This window comes from Martes martes, assembly GCF_963455335.1.
Source record: "Martes martes genome assembly, chromosome: 10".
Taxonomy (NCBI): Eukaryota; Metazoa; Chordata; class Mammalia; order Carnivora; family Mustelidae; genus Martes; species Martes martes.
In genome coordinates this window covers 17,567,933-17,581,415 of record NC_137898.1, presented here as the reverse complement: position 1 = coordinate 17,581,415, position 13,483 = coordinate 17,567,933, and the positions used below count along the sequence as shown (strand labels likewise).

At 37.5% G+C, this 13,483-nt stretch overlaps 1 protein-coding gene across 1 annotated transcript; it reads left to right on the top strand.

Moving 5' to 3' along the window:
• Positions 1-12,299: 12,299 nt before the first annotated feature.
• Positions 12,300-13,217, top strand: LOC308350285 (olfactory receptor 4A15-like; the record flags this gene model as incomplete). Its single annotated transcript, XM_080815419.1, has 1 exon — positions 12,300-13,217. One exon carries the CDS (start codon positions 12,300-12,302, stop codon positions 13,215-13,217), a length of 918 nt encoding a protein of 305 aa, XP_080671545.1.
• Positions 13,218-13,483: the final 266 nt, after the last annotated feature.

Sequence of the window (13,483 nt, the reverse complement as noted above, 5' to 3'; positions counted from 1 at the left end):
TCTTTTCCTACCTGCCCAACCCCCCACATTGCATCTCCACTTCCTCATATCAAAGAGATCATATGATAGTTGTCTTTCTCCGATTGACTTATTTCGCTAAGCATGATAACCTCTAGTTCCATCCACGTTGTCGCAAATGGCAAGATTTCATTTCTTTTGATGGCTGCATAGTATTCCATTGTGTATATATACCACCTCTTCTTTATCCATTCATCTGTTGATGGACATCTAGGTTCCTTCCATAGTTTGGCTATTGTGGACATTGCTGCTATAAACATTTGGGGGCACGTGCCCCTTCGGAGCACCACGTTCGTATCTTTAGGATATATACCCAGTAGTGCAATTGCTGGGTCATAGGGTAGCTCTGTTTTCAGTTTTTTGAGGAACCTCCACACTGTTTTCCAGAGTGGTTGCACCAGCTTACATTCCCACTAACAGTGTAGGAGGGTTCCCTTCTCTCCACATCCTCGCCAGAATCTGTCATTTCTTGACTTGTTAATTTTAGCCATTCTGACAGGTGTGAGGTGGTATCTCATTGTGGTTTTGATTTGTATTTCCCTGATGCCGAGTGATGTGGAGCACTTTTTCATGTGTCTGTTGGCCATCTGGATGTCTTCTTTGCAGAAATGTCTGTTCATGTCCTCTGCCCATTTCTTGATTGGATTATTTGTTCTTTGGATATTGAGTTTGATAAGCTCTTTATAGATTTTGGATACTAGCCCTTTATCTGATATGTCGTTTGCAAATATCTTGTCCCATTCTGTCAGTTGTCTTTTGGTTTTGTTAACTGTTTCCTTTGCTGTGCAAAAGCTTTTGATCTTGATGAAATCCCAATAGTTCATTTTTGCCCTTGCTTCCGTTGCCTTTGGCGATGTTCCTAGGAAGAAGTTGCTGTGGTTGAGGTCAAAGAGGTTGTTGCCTGCATTCTCCTCAAGGCTTTTGATGGATTCCTTTCTCACATTGAGGTCCTTCATCCATTTTGAGTCTATTTTCATGTGTGGTGTAAGGAAATATTCCAATTTCATTTTTCTGCATGTGGCTGTCCAATTTTCCCAGCAGCATTTGTTGAAGAGGCTGTCTTTTTTCCATTGGATATTCTTTCCTGCTTTGTTGAAGATTAGTTGACCATAGAGTTGAGGGTCTATTTCTGGGCTCTCTATTCTGTTCCATTGATCTATATGTCTTTATTTGTGCCAGTACCATACTGTCTTGATGACGACAGCTTTGTAATAGAGCTTGAAGTCCGGAATTGTGATGCCACTGACTTTGGCTTTCTTTTTCAATATTCCTTTTGCTATTCGAGGTCTTTTCTTGTTCCATATACATTTTAGGATTATTTGTTCTATTTCTTTGAAAAAAATGGATGGGATTTTGATAGGGATTGCATTAAATGTGTAGATTGCTTTAGGTGGAATAGACATTTTCACAATATTTGTTCTTCCAATCCATGAGCATGGGACATTTTTCCATTTCTTTGTGTCTTCCTCAATTTCTTTAATGAGTATTTTATAGTTTTCTGAGTATAGATTCTTTGCCTCTTTGGTTAGATTTATTTCTAGGTATCTTATGGTTTTGGGTGCGATTGTAAATGGGACTGACTCCTTAATTTCTCTTTCTTCTCTCTTGTTGTTAGTGTAAAGAAATGCAACTGATTTCTGTGCATTGACTTTATATCCTGACACTTTACTGAATTCCTGTACAAGTTCTAGCAGTTTTGGAGTGGAGCCTTTTGGGTTTTCCCCATATAGTATCATATCATCTGCAAAGAGTGATAGTTTGACTTCTTCTTTGCCAATTTGGATGCCTTTAATTTCTTTTTGTTGTCTGATTGCTGAGGCTAGGACTTCTAGTACTATGTTGATAAGCAGTGGTGATAACAGACATCCTTGCCGTGTTCCTGACCTTAGTGGAAAAGCTTTCAGTTTTTCTCCATTGAGAATGATATTTGCAATGGGTTTTTCATAGATGGCTTTGATAATATTGAGGTATGTGCCCTCTATCCCTACACTTTGAAGAGTTTTAATCAGGAAGGGATGCTGCACTTTGTCAAATGCTTTTTCAGCATCTATTGAGAGTATCATATGGTTCTTATTCTTTCTTTTATTAATGTATTGTATCACATTGATGGATTTGCGGATGTTGAACCAACCTTGCAGCCCTGGAATAAATCCCACTTGGTCGTGGTGAATAATCATTTAAATGTACTGTTGGATCCTATTGGCCAGTATTTTGGTGAGAATTTTGGCATCTGTGTTCATCAAGGATATTGGTCTGTAATTCTCTTTTTTGGTGGGATCCTTGTCTGGTTTTGGGATCAAGGTGATGCTGGCCTCATAAAATGAGTTTAGAAGTTTTCCTTCCATTTCTATTTTTTAGAACAGTTTCAGGAGAATAGGAATTAATTCTTCTTTAAATGTTTGGTAGAATTCCCCTGGGAAGCCATTTGGTCCTGGACTTTTGTTTGTTTGGAGATTTTTGATGACTGTTTCAATCTCCCTACTGGTTATGGGTCTGTTCAGGTTTTCTGCTTCTTCCTGGTTCAGTCATGGTAGTTTATATGTCTCTAGAAATGCATCCATTTCTTCCAGATTGTCAAATTTATTGGCATAGAGTTGCTCGTAGTATGTTTTTATAATTGTTTGTATTTCTTTGGTGTTGGTTGTGATCTCTCCTCTTTCATTCATGACTTTATTTATTAGCTTCTTTTCTCTTTTCTTTTTGATAAGTCTGGCCAGGGGTTTGTCAATCTTATTAATTCTTTCAAAGAACCAGCTCCTCGTTTCGTTGATTTGTTCTATTGTTTTTTTAGTTTCTATTTCATTGATTTCTGCTCTGATCTTTATGATTTCTCTTCTCCTGCTGGGTTTAGGCTTTCTTTGTTGTTCTCTCTACAGCTCCTTTAGGCGTAGGGTTAGGTTGTGTATTTGAGACCTTTCTTGTTTCTTGAGAAAGGCTTGTACCACTATATATTTTCCTCTCAGCACTGCCTTTGTTGTGTCCCACAGATTTTGAACCATTGTGTTTTCATTATCATTTGTTTCCATGAATTTTTCAATTCTTCTTTAATTTTCTGGTTGACCCATTCACTCATTCATTCATTCTTTCTTTCTTTCTTTATTTTTTCCCATTCATTCTTTAGAAGGATGCTGTTTAGTCTCCATGTATTTGTGTTCTTTCCAAATTTCCTCTTATGATTGAGTTCTAGCTTCAGAGGATTGTAGTCTGTAAATATGCAGGGAATGATCTCAATCTTTTGATACCGGTTGAGATCTGATTTATGACCTAGGATGTGGCCTATTCTGGAGAATGTTCCATGTGCACTAGAGAAGAATGTATATTCTGTTGCTTTGGGATGGAATGTTCTGAATATATCTGTGATGTCCATCTGGTCCAGTGTGTCATTTAAGGCCTTTATTTCCTTATTGATCTTTTGCTTAGATGATCTGTCCATTTCAGTTAGGGAAGTGTTAAAGTCCCCTGCTATTATTGTATTACTGTCGATGTATTTCTTTGATTTTGTTATTAATTGGTTTATATAGTTGGCTGCTCCCATGTTAGGGGCATAGATATTAAGATTGTTAGGTCTTCTTGTTGGGCAGACCCTTTGAGTATGATATAGTGTCCTTCCTCATCTCTTATTATAGTCTTTGGCTTAAAATCTAATTGATCTGATCTAAGGATTGCCACCCCAGCTTTCTTCTGATGTCCATTAGCATGGTACATTGTTTTCCACCCCCTCACTTTAAATCTGGAGGTGTCTTTGGGTCTAAAAAGAGTTTCTTGTAGGCAGCATATTGATGGGTTTTGTTTTTTTATCCATTTTGATACCCTGTGTCTTTTGATTGGGGCATTTAGTCCATTAACATTCAGGGTAACTATTGAGAGATATGAATTTAGTGCCATTGTATTGCCTGTAAGGTGACTGTTACTGTATATTGTCTCTGTTTCTTTCTGATCTACTACTTTTAGGGTCTCTCTTTGCTTAGAGGACCCCTTTCAATATTTCCTGTAGAGCTGGTTTGGTGTGTGCAAATTCTTTCAGCTTTTGTTTGTCCTGGAAGCTCTTGATCTCTCCTTCTATTTTCAATGATAGCCTAGCCGGATATAGTATTCTTGACTGCATGGTTTTCTCATTTAGTGCTCTGAATATATCATGCCAGTTCTTTCTGGCCTGCCAGGTCTCTGTGCATAGGTCTGCTGCCAATCTAATATTTTTACCCTTGTATGTTACAGACTTCTTTTCCCGGGCTGCTTTCAGGATTTTCTCTTTGTCACTAAGACTTGTAAATTTTACTATCAGGTGACGAGGTGTGGACCTATTTTTCTTGATTTTGAGGGGCATTCTTAGCATCTCCTGGATTTTGATGTTTGTTCCCTTTGCCATATTAGGGAAATTCTCTCCAATAATTGTCTCCAATACACCTTCTGCTTCCCTCTCTCTTTCTTCTTCTTCTGGAATCCCAATTATTCTAATGTTGTGGCATCTTATGGTGTCGCTTATCTCTCAAATTCTCTCCTCGTGGTCCAGTATTTGTTTGTCTCTCTTTTGCTCAGCTTCTTTATTCTCTGTCATTTGGTCTTTCATGTCACTAATTCTTTCTTCTGCCTCATTTATGCTAGCAGTGAGAGCTTCCATTTTTGATTGCACCTCATTAATAGCTTTTTTGATTTCAACTTGGTTAGATTTTAGTTCTTTTATTTCTCCAGAAAGGGATTTTATCTCTCTGGAGAGGGTTTCTCTAATATCTTCTATGTCTTTTTTGAGCCCAGGTAGAACCTTGAGAATCGTCATTCTGAACTCTAGATCTGTCATTTTACCAATGTCTGTATTGATTAGGTCCCCAGCCTTCGGTACTGCCTCTTTTTCTTTTTTTTTGTGGTGAGTTTTTCTGCCTTGTCATTTTGTCCAGATAAGATTTTCTTTCTCCCCCTCTGGATTTCTGCTGTTCTTGGTGAATGAAGTTGGTCTTGGCTGGGTTTCTTGTTGATCTTCTGGGGGAGGGGCCTGTTGTAGTGATTCTCAAGTGTCTTTGCCGCAGGCGGAATTGCACTCCCCTTCTCAGAGGCCGGGCTAAGTAATCCGCTCAGGTTCGCTTTCGGGAGCTTTTGTTCCCTGAGCGCTTTCTGTAGAGTTCCGGATGACGGGAATGAAGATGGCGGCCTCCCAATCTCTGGCCTGGAGGAGCCGAGAGCTTGGGGTCCTGCTCCTCAGTGTGCCCTCAGAGAAAATAGCCCAACCGCCCCTGCCTCCCTGGCCTCCAGTCGAACCTGGAGGAAAGCAGTCAATTGCTGGCACTTGGAGAAAAGCGCCTGGTTGCTTCTGTCTCCGTGGCCTCCGGCCGTGCTCCGAGCCACCCAGCCTGCGACAGGCTCAAGGTAACCCCAGGCTGAGAGCTCACTCGTCGGCTTTGTTGCTATAGCTGGCTTCCCCGCTCTAATACCTGGGAGTTCTTTGGCACTCAGACACCCCCGGTCCTTCTGTGACCCCACGGGACCTGGGGTTACACTGACCCCACGTGGGCTTCCCCCCGGTTTAGCCTCTGGAGCGATGTCCCTCCATGGAGCAGACTTTTAAAAGTCCTGTGTTTGTGCTCTGTTGCTCCGCCGCTTACCAGCTCCTCCCCCGTGGTCTGTCTTCCCGTCGCTTTGGAATCACTTCTCCGCAGGTCCTACCTTTCAGAAAGTGATTGATTTTCTGTTTCTAGAATTGTCGCTCTTCTTCTCTTCGATTTCCCATTGGATTTGTAGGTGTTCACAATGGTTTGATAAGCTATCTAGCTGATCTCCTGCTACCCGATGTCATCTCAGCCTGCTACTTCTCTGCCATCTTGATTCCCAAGGGTGAAAATCTTTTATTTCCTTGGTTAAACTTATTCCTACATATTTTATTCTTTTTGATGGCATTGTAAATGAAGTTCTTTTCTTTTTTTTTAAGATTTTATTTATTTATTTGACAGAGAGAGAGATCACAAGTAGGTAGAGAGGCAGGCAGAGAGAGAGAGGGGGAAGCAGGCTCCCTGCTGAGCAGAGAGCCCGATGTGGGGCTTGATCCCAGGACCCTAGATCATGACCCAAGCCGAAGGCAGAGGCTTTAACCCACTGAGCCAATGAAATTATTTTCTTAACCTCTTTTCTGGATAGTTTGTTGTTATTATGTATAAATGCAACTGATTTTTGTATGTTGATTTTGTATTTTGTAAGTTTGCTGAGTTTTTAAAAAATTAATTCTAGCAATTTTTGGTGGAGACTTTAGGGTTATTTATATATAAGATCATGTCCAGTATGTAGTATTTAAATCTGGCTTCTTTCTTTTACTATAATGCATTGGAGACTTATGCATAATGTGTTTACCAATAGTGCATTCATTTTTATTGCTGAAGACTATTCCATCTTATGGCTATATGAGAGGTTTATTTATCCCTATTTCAATTAATAGATATTTTGGTTGTTTCTAGATGTTTGAAATAATGAGCAAAACCACTATAAACATTCACTTAAATGTTTTTTTGCATGAAAATAAGTTCCCATTACAATTAGATAAATTCCTAGGAGTGGAAGAGATGGATTTTATGGTAGGTATATGATTTCATAAACAGCTTTAAACTATTTTCTAAAGCGTAGCATATTACTAGCAGCAAATGACATTTCTAGGTTTTCTCTCTGTCAGAAAGTGGCATTATCAAGTTTTTAATTTTGCCTTTTGAATAGTCAGTAGTATCTTTTTGTATTTTTAATTTGCATTTCCCAAATAGCTAATGATTTTGAACAATTTTCATGTGCTTTTTGCCCATTTATGTGTCTGCTCTGGTCAAATGTCTGTTCAGTTCCTTCGACCATTGTATACTGAGTTGTTTATTATTATTGAAAGTTGAGAATTCTTTATGTATTCTGAAGACAAGTCCTTTATCAGATATATAATTTGCAAATATTTTCTCACAGTCTGTGTCTTATCTTTCATTTTCTTTAATAAAAATATCCTTTAAAGGGAATAATTTTTTTAAGATTTTATTTATTAATTTGACAGAGAGAGAGAGATCAAGTAGGCAGAGCAGAAGGCAGGGGCAGTGGGGGTGGGCAGCAGGCTCCCACTGAGCAGAGAGCCAGATGTGGGGCTTGATCCCAGGACCCTGAGCTGAAGGCAGAGGTTTAACTCACTGAGCCACCCCGGTGCCCCGCTCAGTCACTCTTTTTTTTTTTTTTCAAATTTATTTTCAGTGTAACAGAATTCATTGTTTTTGCACCACACCCAGTGCTCCATGAGAATAATTTTTGTGTTACAGAGTTCAAGATATCACTTTTTAAATTGACTATGCCTTTATTGTTGCAATTTTTTGCCTAATTCAAGGTCACAAATATCTTCTTTGGTGTTCTCATTGAGAGATTTTATAGTTTTAGGTTTACTTTTAGCTCTATGAGCCATTCTGGATTAACTTTTATTTATGACTTGAGGTGTTGATCAAGGTTCACTCTTCTCAAATAGATACCCTTTTTTTTGCAGCACCATTTGTTGAAAGGCTATCATTTCTCTATTGAATTGCCTCCATGCATTTATCATAAATCATCAAATATGAGGGTCTGTCTCTAGACTATTTGATTTAATTGACCTACATATGTACGCTTTCTCCAATACTATATATTAAGTCTAGAAAGCGGGTAGTCTAACTTCTTGAACTTGTTCTCTTCAAAATTAAATTTGGCTATTCTATTTTACCTTTCTTTTAAAAAATATTTTATTTACTTATTTATTTGTGAGAGAAAGAGCGAGGGAGAGAGAGCACAAGCTGGGGGTGTATGTGAAGAGGGACAGGCAGTGGGAGAAGCAGTCTCCCCACTGAGCAAGGGGCCTGAATCTGGACTTGATTCCAGGACCTAGGGATCATGACCTGAGCTGAAAGCAGATGCTTAACTAACCAACCACACAGAAATCTTGTTATTTTACCTTTATAGATAAATTTTTGAATCAAATTATTTTTATAACACATAAAAGCTTAGTGGGATTTTGTTGAGAGTTGTGTTAAATCTATAGATCATTTTGAGGAGATTTGATATTTTAGCAGTAATTAGCCTTCCAATTCCTGACTGTGGTATATCTCTCCAAATACTTAGTTTTCCTTTGACATTTTTCATTAATATTTTGTAGTTTAAGCATATTACAGCATATATTTGTGTATTTTATGCCTCAGGATGTCATGATTTTATTATTAGTTTAAGTGACACATTAAAAAATTTCAATTTCAAATTGTTTTTTGTTTTTATAGTTTATAGATACATGATTAATTTTTTGGATCATGTATGTATCTTATGACCTTACCAAACTCACTAATTAATTCTAGTAACTCTCTTTGTAGATTCTTTGAGATTTTCTAGGTATGAAATTATTTTGTTTTTGAATCAGGAAATTTTAAAAGATTGGTCTGATTATTTTTCTTGTGATGCTCTTGTTTCCAGGTATAAGGGTTATGCTGGATGAATAAAATGAGTCAGGGACTACTTTAATTTCTCCTTATTCTTGAATATATTTATGTAAGATTGGTACTATGTTTTGATTAATTTTTATATAGGATAATTGATTAATTTGTATGGGAGTGAAATTTTTGTTTTAGGAGGGGAAGGATTTTAAAGAATTAATTAATTTATTTATTTATTAACAGCTTTAGATTATTCCAGTTCAAAAAATATTATTATTATTATTTTTTAAGTAATCTCTATACCCAACATGAGGCTTGAACTCATAACCCTAAGATCAAGAGTCACATGCTCCACTGATGAGCCAGCCAGGCACCCCAGATTATTTCAGTTTTTAATTATTTTTCTGTGTCTCTTTAGAAAGTTGTATCTTTCATAACAGAGCTCCACTTTCTTAGATGGCATAAATTCATTTATGATGCTCTTTTGTTATCGTTTTCAGATCAGTAGAATGGATGGGTGAAGCTCTCTTCATTCTTGATTCTTATCCTTTTTTCTTTCTCTTAGTTTTTCTTAATTCATTTTGCTAGGAGTGTATCAGTTTTATGAACCTTTGAAAGAACAACTTCCTGGATTTATATATTTTCTCTATTCTATGTTGTATTCCAGTTTTTATTCAATTAATTTCTCGTTCCATGGTTTCTATCTTTTATTTAGTATTTCCATTCTACTCAAAGTTCTTTGGGTTTAGTTTGGTTTTCCTTGCTCAGGTTCTTAAGATGGAGGCTGGACTTCATTTCATGTAATGTCTCTTGGTTCCTAATACTTCTATTTACAGATATCCATTTCTTTCTAAGCACTCCTTTAACTGCACCCAGTAAAGACACACACACGCACACACACACCACTTTCATTATCTTTCTGTTGAAACTTCATTTTAAAAACTATTCACTGAGATGTCTGGGTGGCTCAGTCAGTTAAGTATCTGCCTTTGGTTCAGGTCATGATCTCAGGGTCCTGGGATGCAGTCCCTCACTGGGCTCCTTGTTCAGTGGGGATTCTGTTTCTACCTCTACCTGCTGCTCCCTCTGCTTGTGCATGTTCTCTCTCTCTCTCTGGCAAATAAATAAATAAGATCTTAAAAAAATAAAAATAAAAAACTATTCACTGATATTTCTTCTTTAATTCATGGTTATTTAAATTTATGTTGTTTAATTTGTAAATAATTGGGAAACTGTTATATTTATGTTGAATTTCATTATATATATTCTGTATGATTTAAGTCCTTTAAAATGCATTGCAATTTGTTTTTCGGCCAAGTGTAGTGTGTATTTTGGTGAACATTCTCTGAGCACTCTGAGATAAGTGGAAACCTCCCACAGTGTTTTCTCCCTCCCTACTCCCATGCTAACACAGGTTCTATCAACTTGTTTGTGTGCCCTTATGTGACAAACTCAAGACTCTTCCCCTTAGGGAAGAATCTTGCTTTATCCACATTTGGGACAACTTTCAAATGGGTTAGACACAACTTACTTTTGTGATGTCCTTGAAGTCAGTTTAGGTGTCTGTGTGCAAAGACATAGCTTAAGTGTAACCAGAACAGCTATGCCTATTTTGAAAGTCATGCTTGAAAGAAGAGAGTCTTTACATATTTTATTTCTGTCCAAACTGGACATTTCTCTTTTCGTGATTCAATCTCAAGTTGTTCTTTTGTGATTTCTCCCCAAGAGGAAAAGTTTAAGTCCTGTTGTACATGGTTATTATCCTGGTGGCATCTCTGGAGATGCAGGTCTACCCTCACAATTATGATGAAGGTCCCAATGAATTTAATTAGGGAAGAATCAGTCCTAGAGATGTACCAGTTCAATGACTCAACAATCTGTCTTGTAGTTCAAATGCAGATAAAGTGTTTACACACCATTGTCTTGATCTAGGAGTGTTTGGATCAGTGTTCAATGACTGGCTTTATCAGGAATTGAAAGAAAGGACTCAAAACATAATGAAGTATGTATATGAAATTATTCTCCATACAGGGAATCCAGGTTTAACTATGCTTTGTGAAGACAGACCAGTATAACTGATCACATAACCACATAAACTTTTCTAACAATTCACAACTTTCTCTCCTGCAAAGTTAAACATTTTAAAAAAAGATTTTTTGAAAATTTGTTTGAGAGAGAGCTAGCGGGTAAGTGAGACAGAGAACTCACAAGGAGGGGGAGGGGGCAGAGGCAGAGGGAGGGAAAAAAAAAAACCTCCCCTCTGAACCAGGAGCCCTACATAGGACTTCATCCCAGGACCATGGGATAATGACTCCAGCAGAAGGAAGACACACAACTGACTGAGCCACCCAGGTGCCCACTTGATCTTGATCTTCTTCTACTTCTTCTTCTTCTTCTGTTTTTTTAACCTCAAAATGTTGGTTTAACATTCTTTTGTTATTGAGACAAATCTGCTATCAATGAAGATTTTGGGTCTCTTTGTTCACAGCCAGTATTCAGACCTGTTTAGATTATATGGCCTTTGTATTCATTTGAAAATCCCAGAAATTTGAAGTAACCTGTTTCTGAAAGATTGAAATGAATAAGACTTTCTGCAAACATAGAAAGCATTGTTCACATGGAAACAGTTCAAGATCCTGTGATGATGCATGTGTTTTCTTGGTCTGTGTGCACAGAGATGGTAACAGTGCACAAAAGAGAAGGGAGAAGGGACTGCAACCTTGAATTGAAAGGTGTTTCAGCATGCAGGTAACCCAGGAAGTGTAGTTAGATGTAAGATTCCAAAGTAGACTTTATATTTTACACTTTGGTGGTGCTGGGATTCAGTCTTTTAAAAGTTCTGCTGTGTGATTCTGATAATCAGCTATATTAGGGATTCTTTATGGTTATTAGAATATATGGGAATTAGCTCAGTTCTGTAATACTCTTTTTTGGCTATTTTTATATATAAAGATACAGAATAAATGTATTTTCTTCGTATTTTTAGAAACTAGTTTCAGGCCTAGGGATATTTTAATGGGCAAGATATTTCTAACTCTACAGATGGTTTCAATTGATACGTTCTCTGAGCATTGTTTGCTGATCTGTGGAAGTTAGAGGATGGTGTAGCATCCACAAACATGAGTGAGTGATTTTGAAGAATTCCAGGTCACACTTTCATAATCAAGCTCTTATTTCAGTTCCTATGTTTCTGTTTACAGATATGTTTCAGCATCATAGGATATACTTGTTTTTTATTTCTATATATACTTTAAATGATTTACCTGCTTGCCATGGTTTCTTTGTCTTCTATATTTTATTTGCTTAGAGCTCTGTGTCTATTTTGATATTAACTCTGTGTATGTCCTCTGAAATGCAAGTCTTTCCCCCCATCTTCTTTTATCTGTTGATGTCATGATATCTTTAAAGTCCTTGAGATGTTCTGATATTATAAAATGTATCAATTTCATTTATGAGTTAAGAGGATTCCAGAAGTTAGAAAATCATCTCTTGTGTCAGCTGGGAAGTAAATACAAATCTTGCTGTAGTTTTTCATTAAAAGAATGCATTTAAAAATTTGTATATGAAGAATTCACTACATGTACAATTTTACTAGCCTCCAGTTGGAAAGTTGGTTGTGCCCCTCCATTTATTTATTACTATGTCCTTTCCCCACAGTGATTTTAGTGACTTATCTCTGCCTGAGTCAGCAAGACTGGTGAGGTTAGGGAGAATGTTTTCATCCACCTTGTATTCTTATAATTTCTGAAAGTACTGGAACATAAGAAACTACAATGCCTATTAGGTAACTGAATAAACAGATTGTGTTAGATTTCAGGAAGTCACCAGTAATTGTCACATTTACAGCTAATGTTTTCTTGAACTGTGAAATAAGGAGATGCAAAAGAACATATGGAACACAGGAACAATGTGACTGAGTTTGTCCTCTTGGGGCTCACCCAGAGCGTCCAAGGTCAGAAAATATTATTTGTTGTGTTCTTGATCATCTACATCGTGACAATGGTGGGCAACCTACTCATTGTGGTGACTGTGGTGGTCAGCCCAACCCTGGATGCCCCTATGTACTTCTTCCTTGGTTACTTATCATTTATGGATGCTGTTTATTCTACTACAGTTACTCCAAATATGATTATAGACTTACTCTATGAGAAGAAAACCATTTCCTTCCAAGCTTGCATGTCCCAGCTCTTTATAGGGCACTTATTTGGTGGTGCTGAGATTTTGCTCCTGGTGGTCATGGCCTATGACCGCTATGTGGCCATCTGCAAACCTTTGCATTATTTGACAATCATGAATCAACGGGTGTGTATTCTGTTGTTGCTGTTGGCCTGGGTTGGAGGTTTTCTTCATGCTGTTGTTCAACTTCTCTTTGTTTACAACCTTCCCTTCTGTGGTCCCAATGTCATCGACCACTTTATCTGTGACATGTACCCGTTATTAAAACTTGCGTGCACTGACACCTATGTTATTGGCCTCACTGTAGTTGCCAATGATGGAGCAATCTGTGTGGTCATCTTTACAGTCTTACTCATTTCCTATGGGGTTATTTTGCACTCCCTGAAGACCCATAGTCAGGAAGGGAGGCGCAAAGCCTTATCCACTTGTGGCTCTCACATTACAGTGGTGGTCCTCTTCTTTGTCCCTTGCATTTTTATGTATGTGAGACCTCCTTCTACTTTACCCATTGATAAATCATTGACTGTGTTTTACACAGTTATCACCCCTATGTTAAACCCTCTGATCTATACTCTGAGAAATGGAGAGATGAAAAATGCCATGAAAAAGCTGTGGACCAGAAGAAGAAAATGATCTTGAAGAGAAATTGTCACCTTTTTTCAATGAAGAGTTACTCCATCTAGGAAAGCATTATTTATTTGTAATGAATTTCTCCTCAGGTTTAATGAACTTGGGTATGATGAAAGCATTTACGGTGTAAATATTATAATGATCAAAAAAGATTTCTAAGATTTTCATATATTGTTAGGAAATTAGTTCTTTAGGTTTTGGGCATAAAATGTTTCTATTGAAACTATAGGTTTGTGTTCTATGTGATGAGTCTTGCTATAATAAATACT